The following is a 15,199-nucleotide window of genomic DNA, read 5'->3' as shown; positions in this document are numbered from 1 at the left end:
GTAGCATAGATAAGGGTAAATAAGAGAGAAATATAATAGACGAAGGATAGAGAAAGGAAAGACTCGCTTAGCTTCCGAATAATTCCAAGGCCTCGAGAAACCTTTAACCTCATTGACTCAATATGCCGTTTGAAAGATAGATTTTCATCCAGAAGTATCCCAAGGAATCGAATAAACCGGTCCGCTGGGCGGGATATGGATCCCTTAGATGTTTTAAGCTCTGTCACTGTAGGGAAGCTTTTGCCTATGCGGGAGAGTATAAGAAGAAACGATTTTTTTTACATTCAAAGCCAACATATTTGCATCAAACCAACGATATATATTTTCTGCAATCAATTGTAGCTTGAGGATAAGAGATGATTCATCAGGTGCTGCAGCCCCCAGGATGGTGTCGTCGACGAATGCAAAGAGTTCTTCATGTTGACCAGGCGTATTCAAGGCTCCAACCACAGCATCTCCTTTCTGGCACAAATGACAACAGCAATCAGATCGTGGGTTGCTAAATAGTCGATAGAGGTCGTTGACATATATGAGGAAAAGGGATGGCCCAAGAACTGAGCCTTGTGGCACTCCATATTCGACTGGAATATGCTAATCAGAAGCTTCAACTGGAATAGATCGGCCAGTTAGGAATGAAGAAAACCAGGACAGAGCTTCTCCACGAACGCCTTGATGCGACAACTTACCAATAAGTATCTCGTGTGTGAGGCTGTCAAAAGCTTTCTTCACATCAAGGATTATTGCCGCAGGGATAAGGCCGAAGTCTAAAGACTGTCGTACAAAATGAAAAAGCACATTACATGCGTGTTCTGTTGAGCACTTCTCCCGAAAACCAAATTGGTGCCGATGAAAAAACTTCTTCGCGTCTAGGAAACTCAGCAAACGCTTTAGAATAGCCTTTTCAAATATTTTAGAAAAGACAGACAGAAGAGATATAGGCCTATAGTTCTCCGGGTCCTCCCGGTCACCTCCTTTAAATAGTGCTATCACTCGTGCCAACTTGAGACGGTGAGGGAATATTCCGAGCTTGAATGACTGGTTAACCAAGTGGCACAGTGGTGTAATAATTGAGGAAAGAATCTGTTTGATTAATTTGGCAGGAATTTGGTCGAATCCAGAAGAAGAATTTTTCAATGGCGAAATTATTGTTATCAGTTCCTGCTCCGTAACTGACTCAAGAACCATTGACTTTGCACAGGAAGGACCGAGGAACTGCTTCCAAGTTCTAGAACTTGAAGAAGGAACCACACTTAACGCCGTTGTTTTCCCAACGTCAGCAAAAAATTTAGTCATCTGATGGCGCACTTGGTCTTCATCTAAGAAAAGCTGATTCTGAGCATTAAGTGATTTAGGAAGCTTTCTAGGTCTTGCCGATGGTTGCGGAACTTCCTTAATTACATCCCAAGTTTTCTTAATATTTTTGCTGCAATCCGCAAAGCTTCGGGAAAAATATGTAATTTTAGCTTTTCGAATCAGAGTTTTAAGCATCTTCCGGTATAGTTTAAAAGCCTCTAATGTAGCATCACTTGATCTGTTCCTATACCCTTTCCAAACGTTCTGTTCCCTCTTTATTGACTTCAGTATTCCAGCTGTAGTCCATGGGGCTATGGGTGTTGATCTCTTAGAAAGACTTGGTTGGGGTGTTCGGCAATGGTGGATAAATTTCTTCTTTACTGTTTCATAAAAAAAATCAAATATCTTATTATAATTTTCTAAGCTCACCCTCTCAGGTATTGTAAACTCCCATGACGTAGAGAATAAATCACCTTTGAGCTTTTCGATGTTTGCTGGTGCATATCGGAATCTTGGTTTATTATCAGGGGCTATTCGGCGGGCAAGCCGGGGGAGTGGAAGTAAAACTCCTACTGGAAAATGATCCGATGTGTCTGATAGTAGCACTTCATTTTTTACAGAATATATATATGAAAGCACATTGTCAATTAAGGATGCAGATTGGTTCGAAATTCGTGTAGGGATATTTATACAGGGAGTTAACCCAGACGAGATTAATAGTGCCAGTATATCACAAGCCTGACTCGATGACATATCCATCATGTCAGCGTTAAAATCACCCATTAAAATTATTTCTGCCTTTTCAAACAATACTTTCCCAAGAACAATCTCTAATATTTCCATAACTTGTTTCATTGATCCGCTTGGAGATCTGTATATTTCGCCAATTATTATCTTTTCATTGGAGCTAGTAGCCACTTCTATGAACAGAGATTCAAATACCCGTCCAATGTTTATAGACAGATCATCTCTTCTTACAACTGCCAGATTACTCAATACATAAAATCCTCGCCCCCCCCCCTTTTGCTATCTTTCTATTTAGAAATATTGAATTATATCCAGGTATATCCATAAGTAGCTGGTTCTTTCACATAAACCAATAATTCCAGGGCGAGAATTCTTACATATAAGCTGTATATCATCCAGGGAAGAATTCATCCCTTGAGCATTCAAATGAACAACCCGGAGGACATCCTCCCACCGAGCAACAACATCCCATAGCCCAAACTCCTCCACAAAATTACTATCAATCATATTATCTAAATTTTCATCAATATTCATATTCGGTGTTCATATTAATTTTGATATTGTAACAACACTTAATTCTAGCATTTATTTTGTAACTAATAATAGCATATAATTAGCCAAAATATGCCCTAAAAATACAAAAAGCACAAAAAAAGAAAAAAAAACGATTTGTTTGGATTAATGCGGTCTTTTCTAAAACTTTGTATAGAATCAACAATACTTGATGAGAATATAAAATTGTCAATCATTGTGTAAAATTTCCACTAATTTTCTGAGTCTCTACCACTTGAAGGTATCAGGCAAATTCAAATTCATGAACATTCAGTCAAGATTGAGGTTTTTAAGATAAGATAACTTTATTTGACAAAAAAAAAGAAGAAAATTCTTGCTGCATCTGTTAAGAAAACCCCTAAGGGCTTGTTGGGAATAGGTGGGAATCTTCTATTCTAGGTATTCTAAAAAACTAAACTTGATTTTTCAAGGGCATTATGGTTTAAGTCATAGCTCCAGCCTAGTAAAGAGTGAACCACGGCTTACAGTAACCGATATTTAAAAAGGCGTTTTTAAAGAAACTGGATAATGAGAAAAATTGCCTTTCGTAGCTGACTCACAAACACTATCTATTAACAGATAAATGTTTTGAAAACAAATTTACAGGAATTTTGAAAGAGAGCCTGAAACCAAGGACTTCACTGAAAAACTAGCACTTTACTGAAAACTGATCATACTCGAAGTTTTGAGAGAATTAATACTGTATACTAAAATTTACTGATTTCATGGCCAATGAAAGACTGTTGTGAGCCTTATAAATAAAAAAAAAATACTATTTTATATTATTCTACTTGGTAATATCACTAAATCCACACATATACAAAAACCATTCTACTTACACAAAAACATTCATAAATACTATTTTTTTTAAGGAAAAATTTTTCGGCTGTGGCCTTGAAGGTTACCAGATGACTTGCATTTCGAATTGCAACTGGTATCATATCTCATACACAGGAAGCAAAATTTCTCATTAGAAAAAAAAAAAGAACTCCAGTCGTTTTTCTAAATTGATGTGCTAGATTCGATGCTCCTCGTGTATCCTGACTATGGAGATTACTATTAATCGAAAAAAATTCTCTAAAAAAGGGAAGCAAATTATTAAATAATTTATTTGTGAAAATACGAACTTGATAATCTATAGTTTTGAAATTTCAAGAAGTTTATTCTTAGTGTAACATTCGTTAATATTTTGAGCAAAGAATATTTTAGGTGACAAAAGTTTAACAGTTTTATTTTGAATATTCTGAATTTTTTTTACAACATGACACAAAATTACTTGCCCATATGGAGCATCCAATGAAAATATACGGGTAAAAATAACAAACAAAAACAATCTAATAATTTTCTTTGAAAATAAGTTTTTATCTCGGCAAATCACACCCAGAGATCTTGACAATTTTGAAGCTATAATATCAGTGTGTTTCCCGTGATAGATTTTCATCAACCATAAAACCCAAATGCTTTGTTACCTTACTCTTTTTATTTGATTACCATTTACAATTATTTTTGTATTAGTTTCAATACTAGATATCCGAGAAAATAAAATATAATTAGTTTTGGTATAATTTAATGTCAAAAGATCAAAACCTGCCCACTCAATAAACTAGACCAACGCCTTTCTCATTTTATCAAAAAGTAGATTAACTGATGGCGCAGCAACAAGTAAAAGAGTATCATCTGCAAAAAGCATTGTACCAGTCTCTATCAAATAATATTTAATTCTATCGATAAAAATTAATAATAATAAAAAGACCTCGTAAAGACCCTTGGGGTACTCTGCATGTTATCCCATTAGCTACAGAAGTTGAAGACCCATTCACAACGATTCACTTCCGTCCACTCAAGCACGATTTAAACCATAAGATGCCATTTCCAGTCAAACCGATTTTATCCAGCTCAAGTAATATTTTTTATGATCAATTGTGTCAAAGGCTTTCTTTAAATCTATAAATAAGGCAGAAGAATCAAACCCAATTTGCACGCGTCATCTACCTAATCTACAAGTTGGATTGTAGCCATTTCAGTTGATAGTCTTTTCCTGAAACCAAATATAGATTTTTCAAGAATTTTATTTTTTGCAACGCAATCATTTAGCCTAGATGCAAATAACTTTTATATATTTTAGATAAAAAAAGGAAGAATAAAAATGGTCTTTTATTTTAAGGGTCATCTTTCTTACCATCTTTGTGCAATGGTACTATCTTAGCAACCTCCAAAGCTTCCGGAAAAATCCCCTTTTCCATTGATTTATTAATTAAATGACATAGAATAGGTGTTATAACTGACTTAATAGATTTAGCAATCTTCTGGGAAATCCCGTCAACATCACTCGAATTCGAACACACTCCATTGATAATTTTTCCCACTTCATTTACATCACAAGGATTAAGTCATTTGAGCATTTACTAGAACTTCAAATTGAACTATTTTGGGAGGATGTTTATTTTTTTCCAGAGCATCTTCACATAGTTTTGCACCCTCACTACGAAAATATTTACATAAATAGTTGGCGGTCAAATTTCCCTTTCAGTTTCTAGGTTAGTGATAACTTCTATTTTACCCTTTTGTCAGGTCTATGCTTCATAAATTCATTTTGCCAATACGCTTTTTCAACTTATCGTTTCAATCAATTTAAGATGTTCCTACAGGTTTTAAATTGCTGAAAATTGATAGTATATGGTTCGGCTAAATATGCTTTATAAAGCGTTTTTTCGGTTTATAGTATTTGGAATGGCGTGAGTAGTCCATGATTTTCTAGTGAGTTTCGCCCTAGCCCTTTTAGGTATTCTAAGAGGACATGCCTTATTTAATACAGCTTTAAGGGTTCCAATAAAATATCATACGCAGCCGATGGATCATCTTCTTGAAATACTGGAGAAAAATCTACATCGTCCATTTCTATCTCAAAATTTTTCTAAAATTATCTCCTCTTAAATCACGGAAGAAGTTTTTATTTAAATGATCATTTTTGGTTATCATTCCACAGGATTTTTTTAATTTGCTCATGAGAAAAAAGTGGTCCGATCCATCCGTAACTAAAACATCAGCATAAGAACATTCAAGTAAGTTCCGTCCATGAATATATTGTTAATTAACGTTGCAGATTTTCCAGTAACTCATGTAGGGATAGTAATCAGTGGATATAGATAAGAAGAATTCATTAAATTGAAAGAATCTAGATGATTTGAACTTTTAAGGGGGTATTTATTAAATTCTCCCGTTAGCACTTTATATTTAGATTTACTATCAAAATTTTCCATTAAAATCTCCATCTCCCTAATAAAAATATCATCAATCGGTGTTTATATATTAAATCAACAACTATATTTTTATCACAATTACCATCAATTTTAATAAAAAGAGTATCTAGCCTTCCCTCAAGCAACAGCGAGCGATCTTCCCTCACCCAATATGAAACACCTTCTATTAACATATCCTGGGAATTAGAAATCCCAAACTGAATAATTATTCCTACTTCAGACAAATGTATCACTAAGTCCTATTGCTAACGGTAATTCTTGTAAATCACTCAAAATGTTCCGCAGGGTAGGATATACTGTCCTAAGGGCTTGACAATTCCAAAATGAAAAATTAATCTAAAAATCTATCTATCTAGTAAAAATCCAGGATAGTCTTACTTCCCCATTCGATTCCGTGTTTTTCCATTGCCTTTGTTGTGCTCTTTAAGACAAAGTCCATAAAAATGATTCATACAAATAGTGATAGAACGTAACCCTGCTTAACTCCTGATTTAATACGAAACAAGCTAATAACCACATTTGCTACCTTAACCGTATCAATGTTATTCTCGAACATAGCACTTATCACTTTAATGTATTTGTCTGGTATATCATACAAAAATAAGAACTTCGCTAAAGCTCTTCTATCAGCCCAATTGAATGTCAGCTCATAATCTAAACTGAGGAATAAAGCACAGGCATATCCAGGGGAGATCCCGCTCCCTCCAAAGATTTTTTTCTGGCGCCCTCTTATCCTTTTTTTACTCTTTTTTTAATAACTAATTTGTCAATTTGGTCAATTATTGGTACCTTTGTCTCATCCCCCCCCCAAGATTTTGTTAATTAGCACTCCTGTCACATTGGGCCAAGCCCAAGATTTTGCTCTAAACCACACTCTGTCAAAAGGTCTTTGATGACTCAGGTACTTAACTAAGTATTTACTCAGGTACTTAATTATTAACTAAGTGTGAAAATTTGGTCGAAACATCCTCTACCCTTCCTAAGACTGCACTGTTCTTCTCTTATTACCTTGTCTACAGCATCTCTCAATCCAAAAGGTATCATTATACTAAGTAATTTGCTGCTTACAAAGACCACATTAATAGCTCTATAATTACCACACTTACTCTTACCACCTTTCTTATACAGGGGTTTTATTAGGGTTTTCCTAAAATCACTAGGTGCTTCCCCCTTTTCAAAAATCATATTCATAATCTTCAGTAACTTATTTCTAACCTCATAGCTACCATTTTTAAAATAATCATTTACCACACTATCAGCACCTGAGGCTTTAATATTTTTTAATCCTTTTATTATTGTCGTCTCACAAACTAAATCTTCCTTCCCATCCAATGTGTCTCGGAGGCTATAAAATACAAGAAAACTACAAATGACGAGGTAAATATTTAAGAAGTATGGCTACCGTTACCTGTATCTTATGATTAACAAAAAGTTCTTTGATAGTCCGTCTATCTTTATCTGCTAATCCAGCATGGTACACCCCAATGCCAAAAGAGCACGTATGTTTCAAGTTCAGATCCTCTAATCCTAAAATATATATGGAGAATCAATTAAACTTAAAAAATATAAACCAAAAGCAAACAAAAAAATTCGTCGAAAGCCAGGCAACTACCTAAGTATGCACAATGGGGCAACACTTTTCCCTTAAGACCCCAGTAATTTCTCTCACTCAAGCTTATATTTAAAAACATTCGATCAGGTAAGTACAGAAGGGGTGGGGGGATGCGATGCATCTGATTTCGTCTGATTTATCCAATAGACCCGATTTCGGCTCAGTTAGAGCTTGTGATAGTCTTCACCTATAGATTATCGCGATTTTTTTTGTATGCGTTCCTATAATTTTAAATGTTTTTCACACATAGTTTATTAGTTAGTTTTCTTAGCTGCAGTTTGCTTTGATATGCAAATTAACTTTTCGTTATTTCTTACTTCTCATGTTGCATTTTTCTTTATGTATTTCTGCTTATATTCCTTTTTCTTCTACTTAATTCATCGTAACGACAATTTTATGCACGTAAAGAAGATAAAAATCAATTATTCTTATTATTAATACTGACACAATTCCTTATTCTAATTCCGAAATCAAAACAACAGTGTGAAAACAGGATTGCGGCTAATAGAGAAAGTATGAAAAGAAAGCGTGCAAAGGAATCACAACAACAGCGTGACAAAAGGCTTGCGTCTCAAAGAGAAATCACCAAAAGAAAGCGAGACGAGGAATTACAAGAGCAACCTGAAAATTGTCGCCTGGCATTAAGATGCAGCCCAGAAAATATAACTCATGTTTCCAAATGACGTCGTTTGGTGCCCAAATCGAAAATCAAGATCAATTTATGCCTACTTTCAACGTATAAAGGCAAATTTATCATAGAGCAGGGTCCCTTCTACCATTCTCAGGCGATAATCATAAATTTTTACAATTGTACTTCATCAGTGATAGAAATTCTGAATTGATGGCACGGTGCGAAATTTCTCCCGACGTTGAAAGGACTATCGTTTCCTAAAAAACTAAAAAGAAAAAATCTATAAAAACTAAAAAAGCTAAAAAAAAAAAAACCTAAAAAGAAAAAACTAAAGAAAAGGAAAAAAATAAAAAAGGTAAAAAACAAAAAAAAGCTAAAAAAAAAACTAAAAAAGCTAAAAAAAAACTTTACGTTTCTCACGAATTTATCACTGTGCAATAATGTTTTTTTTTTACTATTACGATGACCAAAATAATTTGCCCACCAGCACCTTGGCTAGCCCCGATAGCCCTTTAAACCAAATTAACTGTAAATATCTCGACACTTTTGATTTTGTGAAAAATGTAAAACCTAAGCTAATGTAAGAGACCAAACTTAATGTAATTTGTTTTAACATCAGAAGCATACGAGATAAGTGGGCTAATTTTAAAGATTTAATTTTAACAAATGTTTACTGCCCTTTCGATGTAATTGGAATAACGGAGACGTGGCTTTCAGAAATGGATGATAATAATGAATTTTCCCTCACTGGCTTTCGAGCTATTCATATTGAAAGAAAATTAACCAAGTCCTCTGGCGGCATTTCTCTTTACATCCAATCAAGTCTAAAATTCACCAGACTATTAGACTGTGAATTCTTGTTTTCGCAACCAATAAATAATAGAAGCATTTATTCAATAATCGTCGACACAAGCGTAGACGAGAATTCTATAATTTTTTCGTTATTTTATAAACCACCCTCATTTCCGACACCTTTCTTTTGTAATCTGTTTGATGATTTTTCTAGTTTTATTAATTTACCACAAAAGAATGTAATAGTTTTTGGGGACTTCAATTGTTATTTATTAAATGTTAGCAATAATAATGATTGTGGTACCTTCTTTGAAACATTTAACTCAAGTGGTCTTCTTCCCACAATCCTTTTTCCTACTAAGTTGGTCCTAAGAGGTCTACTGCTACTTTAATCGACAACTTTTTGTATCCACTTCCCTGGGAAAACCTCCTGTCCTCCAAAATAATATTTTCTGACCTGTCAGATCACTTTCCTATCTATCTTTCCTTACCCTCCCTATCGGCTACTCAACCCCGTAGAACTAATACCCCTACATCTAATAGAATATATAATACTGTGAATATGAACCGGTTCACGGAATGTTTGAAATCCTTCGACTGCAGTGCTTCCACTTTTTTTTCTGAAAATCAGTAACGACTACAAAAAAGTCGGGAGATTATCGGGAGGTTTTTTTTAAGTCAGGGAAAAAATCAGAAGGTTTTAAACAGCTGTTTTGTCTGACATACCAGTTGTATTGGTGGTAAAAATGTCAGTAATAGAGAGACAGAACAAAGTAGAATCGAAAATATGTTTTAGAGTCTTAAGTCCGGTCTTCACCTCCCGGAACTTCCGGAATCTGGGCTTCCAGATTATTCTTTGATGTCTTCTTCTTCTTGCATCTCAAATATGAACCGGTCCAAAAGTATATCAAAATTATTCAGAAAAAAGGGGCTTTTGAACTCCCAGATTTCCGGAATTTTGAAGTATCACAGAAGAATTTAAAAAAAAAAATCTCGGAAAATCTGGGAACCCAGATTCCAGAAGGTGAAGACTTATTATTACTCCAAAATCAGCTATCAACAAGGAACAATGTTTCTTTCATACAAAACTTATGCAAACTAAATGGTTTTATTGAAAGTCATCTAAAACTACTTGTTCACATAATTAGAACTAGAATTACGAATACGAGTAACAGAACTCAGGCAGAATTTTCACTGCATCACACTGCAGCTAAAACTACTTGATCACATAACTTGAACTAGAATTATGAATACGAATCACAGTCATAATTTTCACTAGATCACACTGCAGCTAATCCTGATCGTCAACGGTATTGTTTGCTCTTTCTGGGGCCAGACGAGCTCGCGCTAAAGAAGCCGATTTCAAGATAGCGGCACTAGCTTCAGTAGCGGTTGCGGAAGCAACTACGCCTTTCAGTAACTGCCTCGAGCTCCCATCTACGACCAGAGACTGAGGTGTCACCTTAAGCCTACTCATGCCAAGTTTAGTCTGAAGCGTTGAACTAATCGTAACTGTCGACAGGCAGTTACGTTTGTCTGTTTTGACGTCCTTCAAAGTACTAAACAGTCTCTCCGCTATTACGTTCGAAAACGGTAGAGCGTACAGGTACTCAACGACAAGCCTCAGGTTACCAAGCTTTGGTTTGCCGTTAGAGTATTTCTGGGCAAATATAAGCTTCCAGTAGTCAGTTACTGAGAGCGAACTGGCATCTTCGCCATTTGGCTGACTTACAGAGCTCTGCTCTCTCCACTCTCTGTCTATCAGACTTTTGGACCAGGAGGGTAAGCTATATTTCGCCAAAAATGGTGCCAGGCTAGGAGTATTCAGATCCTGAGCCTGAACAAGGTCAAGTAGTTCTGAGAAGGCGAAAATGTCCGAGTCGAACGAGAAGAGGTTTTTAATCTGGACCACCACTTCCTTGTAAAATTCTCTCGGGGTAGAATAAACCTTGTCAACTTCGTCGGGATTGGCATTTCGTCCATCACTAGACGCAAGAAGGCCAGTCATTGCTGCTTCGGCATCTAAGCCGAGGTAGACCTTTCGCAGATCTACATAACTGGCTTCGTCTTCAACATCAATTTTCATGATGTCGGTACAGCTCCTTACTGCGCGAGTATTCATAAAGTTTCTCAACAGAGTTTCCACCAATTGAATGACTTCGATTTTCAGTCGGTAGAAAATAGGCGCCTGGGACTGGAAAAGGGTATTGAAGTCGTTCAAATCTCCCAGCGCGTAGTCCACGAACATCATGACGTTCCTCATAAATGGATTTTTCGGGGCACTCAGAACTAACTCACTGCCATGAGTCGGATCTTCAAAATGGGCACTGGTAAAATACAAGGTTAGGGCATTCCACTGCTCTAGAATTCGGTGGACACAGTTCTGTAGCGAAAGCCATCTTGTTTGACCTGGTGCCAATATTTTGTGGACCGCAGTCTCTGAAAACAATTGAAATTCTTTCAGGGCAGCTGTACGCTTGGCACTCATATTGAAATGATTGTACACATGACGACACAGATCTTCTAGAGTCTTCGTCAGTTTCTCGCAGGTGTATGAGGCGCACAGATGAATGGAATGACAACTGCACTTCACTATTAATACCCAAGGGTAGCTTCTTTGGATCAGAGTCGCCACTGAGTTGTTACAACCCATCATGGTGTTCGCAGTATCACTACAGAACCCGACCCAATTCCGTAAAGGCACTTCACTTACTCTTAAAAACTCCAAAGTTTTCTCCAGTTTGGTGTAATGGAAACTGCTTATCCGTTTGAGCACTCCACAAAATCAATGACATCGATATCCGTTTCCATTTCGTTGTTACAAAAGGAAACATATACAGCGAGCTGTTTAACGGTTCCCACACCCGTCGTTTCGTCGATGACCAAAGAAAAAGGTCTCACCTCCATTTCTTCGACAACTTTTTGCTTGTAGTAAGGACCGAGTCCCTGACGAACAACATTCACAACTTTTCGTTTCCCGAGACGCACTTTATCAAGGACCGATTTTGGTGGCATCGCTTTCAGCAGGGGAATCAACTGGTCCGAAAGGGAAAATGGCAGGTTGTTGCTGACCAGGAATGAAGCAATTTTAGCTTCAGTCTCAAGCACAGACGGAAACTCGTCATGAACCATGTACACTGAAATAGCAGGAGGCATAGCGTTTGGGGTCACTGTGTTTTTAACATGCACAGAAGTACGGGCATGGGCAGTGAGATCTGTTTTACCCTTTTTGTAGGAAAGCTCAGTGTTGCACCACAAACAGATAGTAACTTCAGATCCGTGCTTCTTCGAAAGCCAGCCTATAAATGTATCTTCCATCTCCCAGGATTTCACATACTTTTGCTCGTAACGTTTTCCACTGTTCTTTTTCTGTCGGGGCTTGGGGCTTGGTTCCACAATTATCAATTCCTCATCTGATCCACTACTGCTAGGAACAATTTCGATTTTCTTTTCAATTTTCCTTCTTTTTATATCCTGAGCTTCACTGGAGTCAGAATGATCTGCGTCCGACATTTCTCATGAGCTTGGAAAGTGTTGTTTGTTACTGGACATACTGCAACATGTATTTGTTTAGGCTCATGTGCACTTATAATATAAGTTTGTTTTCTCGGAAGACCAGTCATTGGTCAAATATTAAATAGTACAGATATTCCAGGAGTCTGGCGAAGACCGGATCTACAAGACGCAATTGTCTGGATCAAATATAAAATTTATAGGATCTAGTCGAAGCCTTTGGTCTTGTTATGTTACATTTTGAGAGAACCCTGCAAGTCAGGAGTGTTGATAGTGAGATTTATAGTCAGAGCGCATTGCAAGGGACACGTGCTGTACTTTTGTCATGTATATACTTATATACATGACAAAAGTATATAAGTATATACTTTTATTTTATATATATATACATATATATATATACTTATATACAGAATCTTAATATCTTAATATCTGATATTAATATCATTAATATCAGAAGTATTTCTTATGAGCGCAAATGGGCGGTAGGCCACAAACCCTAGACAAAATTCACGCCACAAAAGGTAAGCCATCACTTTAACACAACTGATGAAAACAAGACTCATTATAACACTTGTTCTCACAATGTTCCTAATTTTACCAGCTGTCTAGCCTTGCAACTTGGAGAGTAGGCTACCTACAGACAATGATTTATTTAATTTTGGCCCACTTGTTAATTCCAGCAGAGTTATACAAAACAATCTAAAAGGAATGATAGGAAACACAACAAGAGCTAGTAGCTCATATGGCACTAGCAAGGCTGGTTCAGAAAATGAAATACAGAATTTGCTTTTCGTTCTGATCATTTGAAACCAAAACCCTTGAGATAAAAAAGACCATGAACTTGGAAATCACGAGAATGTATCGTTTTGTAAAAAGTATTTTATTTTTGGATTTGGCTGTAATGATGCGTACTTTTCTGTAAATGATTTATCCAGAGCATCTGTTTTTTATTCCCACAAAGTTACATCTCGATCTCTCCAGTCTAAGTCGGTCACGTATCCTCCCCCCCCCCAAATAGTTGTCGGATCCGGTCCGGACATGAAAAAGATCACCAGAGACATGTCCTCTGTTCAATTATTAAATTTCACTCGAATCTGATCACCCGTTCCAAATTTACGCATGACTCAATATTGCGGATTCCCCCTTCCTCCACTCCCCCTACGACTATCGGACCGAGTAAATTTTTAATTACAAGTCAGTTTGATCGGGTCCCTGATACGCCAATCCCACCATTCTAATCGTTTTTCGAGATTTCCGGTCTCCCCAAAACAGAACAAAATAACACACTTTGCAGAGCAAAATAATACACTTTTAATACACTTTGAACACTGTGAAATAAAATTTAGACATATCGGCACTTTGAAAACAGATTTGTCCCTTTGAAAACAGATTTGGTATGGCTGGCTTTGGCCTACATCTTAAAATCCCTCCTCCTATCCTCCTATATTGTGAAGCAGAGCAAAATAACACTAGACAGTAGCGGCAAGACCTGGAAAAAGTGAGACACACTCGAACAGCAGCCACACTAGCACCACTAGCGATAGTGAACGTCCCTACTGAAACACTTTCGGTATTGCACCAGCGCTGGCTCCAATAACTTCATATTTTGAACAAAGCAAAAAAGAGATACGACCTCCCCAGTTTCCTCGACGTGTGCAGACTGCATATTACATTTACTAAAAATTTCTAAACCCGCATGTTTGTCTCGCTTTAAATGTCGCAAGCGTAGTGGGCGGCGCTATGAGTATGGCCCGATTGCAAAGCAAGGAAAGCATAGTTCTTGACCCTACTCCCTAGTGTTATTTTGCTCTGTTGTGACTTGTGAAGCCGATTTCGCCGACACTCGAAATCGTTATTTTGATATAGGCTAGGCTAGTAGTCTGGCAAATACCGGATATCTATAAGACCCGTAAGAATAGTGTATTCGAATTTGTACTACAGAATCCTTGAACTGGCAACAGGTTAAGAATTGGTTTCAAGTTAAAACATGTATTTTGGTAAAGAAACAGATCATAGAAGCAGAAAAGCCGCCTACCCCCTAGGACAGGTCAGTAGCCTACTTCATGGGTTGCCCACGTGCAGGGATGTATAATTGTCCAGTTCCAGTAAACTTGGTACTTACCCTAAAAAAAATCCTGTCACGTAAGGTAAGCCACGTCCTTATTGTACACAGATTATCCAGTGGAAATGAACTATCTGAGTTGACTGATCAGATGAAGTTATGAACTGAGAATCAAGTCAAATTAACCCTTTTTCGAACACAACAATGGTCTCTCACGGGACAAGCTGCCGACTAGGTCATTAATTAGGGTCCGCAGTTGACTTCCGCGAATCAAACGCGGCCGGCGGCTTTGAAATCCCCCTTTTACGGGCAACAAAGACATAATTTGCATTCTGCCAGACAATCAAGAAAGATCAGAAACTTCAAGTTGGACAGAGCTCAATTCAACAGAAATCGGGAGATTATCGAGAGGAAATTTCAGTCGGGAGATTTTCCAAAAAGTCGGGAGATCTCCCGATAAATCGGGAGGAGTGGAAGCACTGTTCGACTGGTCCAAGATTTTGGATCGTCAGGATGTTAATTCAGCTACAAATAGTTATACACATAGATTGAGTGATCTTATCAGTTCACCCTTTCCAGTTCGTAAATCAAACCGAAAAACTACCCATATACGCCCCTGGATGTCTAATAGCCTGATAATATCTTCATACCGAAAAAATGACCTATTTAAGTTAGCTTGCAAAACCAATAGCGTTATTGACCTGACAAATTAAAAAAAATACATAAAACGTATA

At 37.0% G+C, this 15,199-nt stretch overlaps 2 protein-coding genes across 2 annotated transcripts in view; one reads left to right on the top strand and one right to left on the bottom strand.

Annotated features, from left to right (window-relative positions):
* Nucleotides 1-7,379, bottom strand: part of LOC136036024 (activating signal cointegrator 1 complex subunit 3-like) — a gene marked incomplete at its 5' end in the record, with an annotated part of 61,933 nt that extends 54,554 nt beyond the window's left edge. Inside the window, 1 exon segment of the mRNA XM_065717954.1 lies at nt 7,261-7,379. Within this exon segment, the coding sequence (XP_065574026.1) occupies nt 7,261-7,379 (119 nt within the window).
* Nucleotides 1-15,199, top strand: part of LOC136036161 (E3 ubiquitin-protein ligase UHRF1-like) — a 178,392-nt gene that overhangs the window by 159,368 nt on the left and 3,825 nt on the right. The gene's annotated exons all lie outside the window — the stretch shown is intronic.

Source organism: Artemia franciscana, chromosome 2 (assembly GCF_032884065.1).
Source record: "Artemia franciscana chromosome 2, ASM3288406v1, whole genome shotgun sequence".
In the NCBI taxonomy this organism is placed as follows: Eukaryota; Metazoa; Arthropoda; class Branchiopoda; order Anostraca; family Artemiidae; genus Artemia; species Artemia franciscana.
This window is presented reverse-complemented; position numbering and strand designations above follow the sequence as displayed.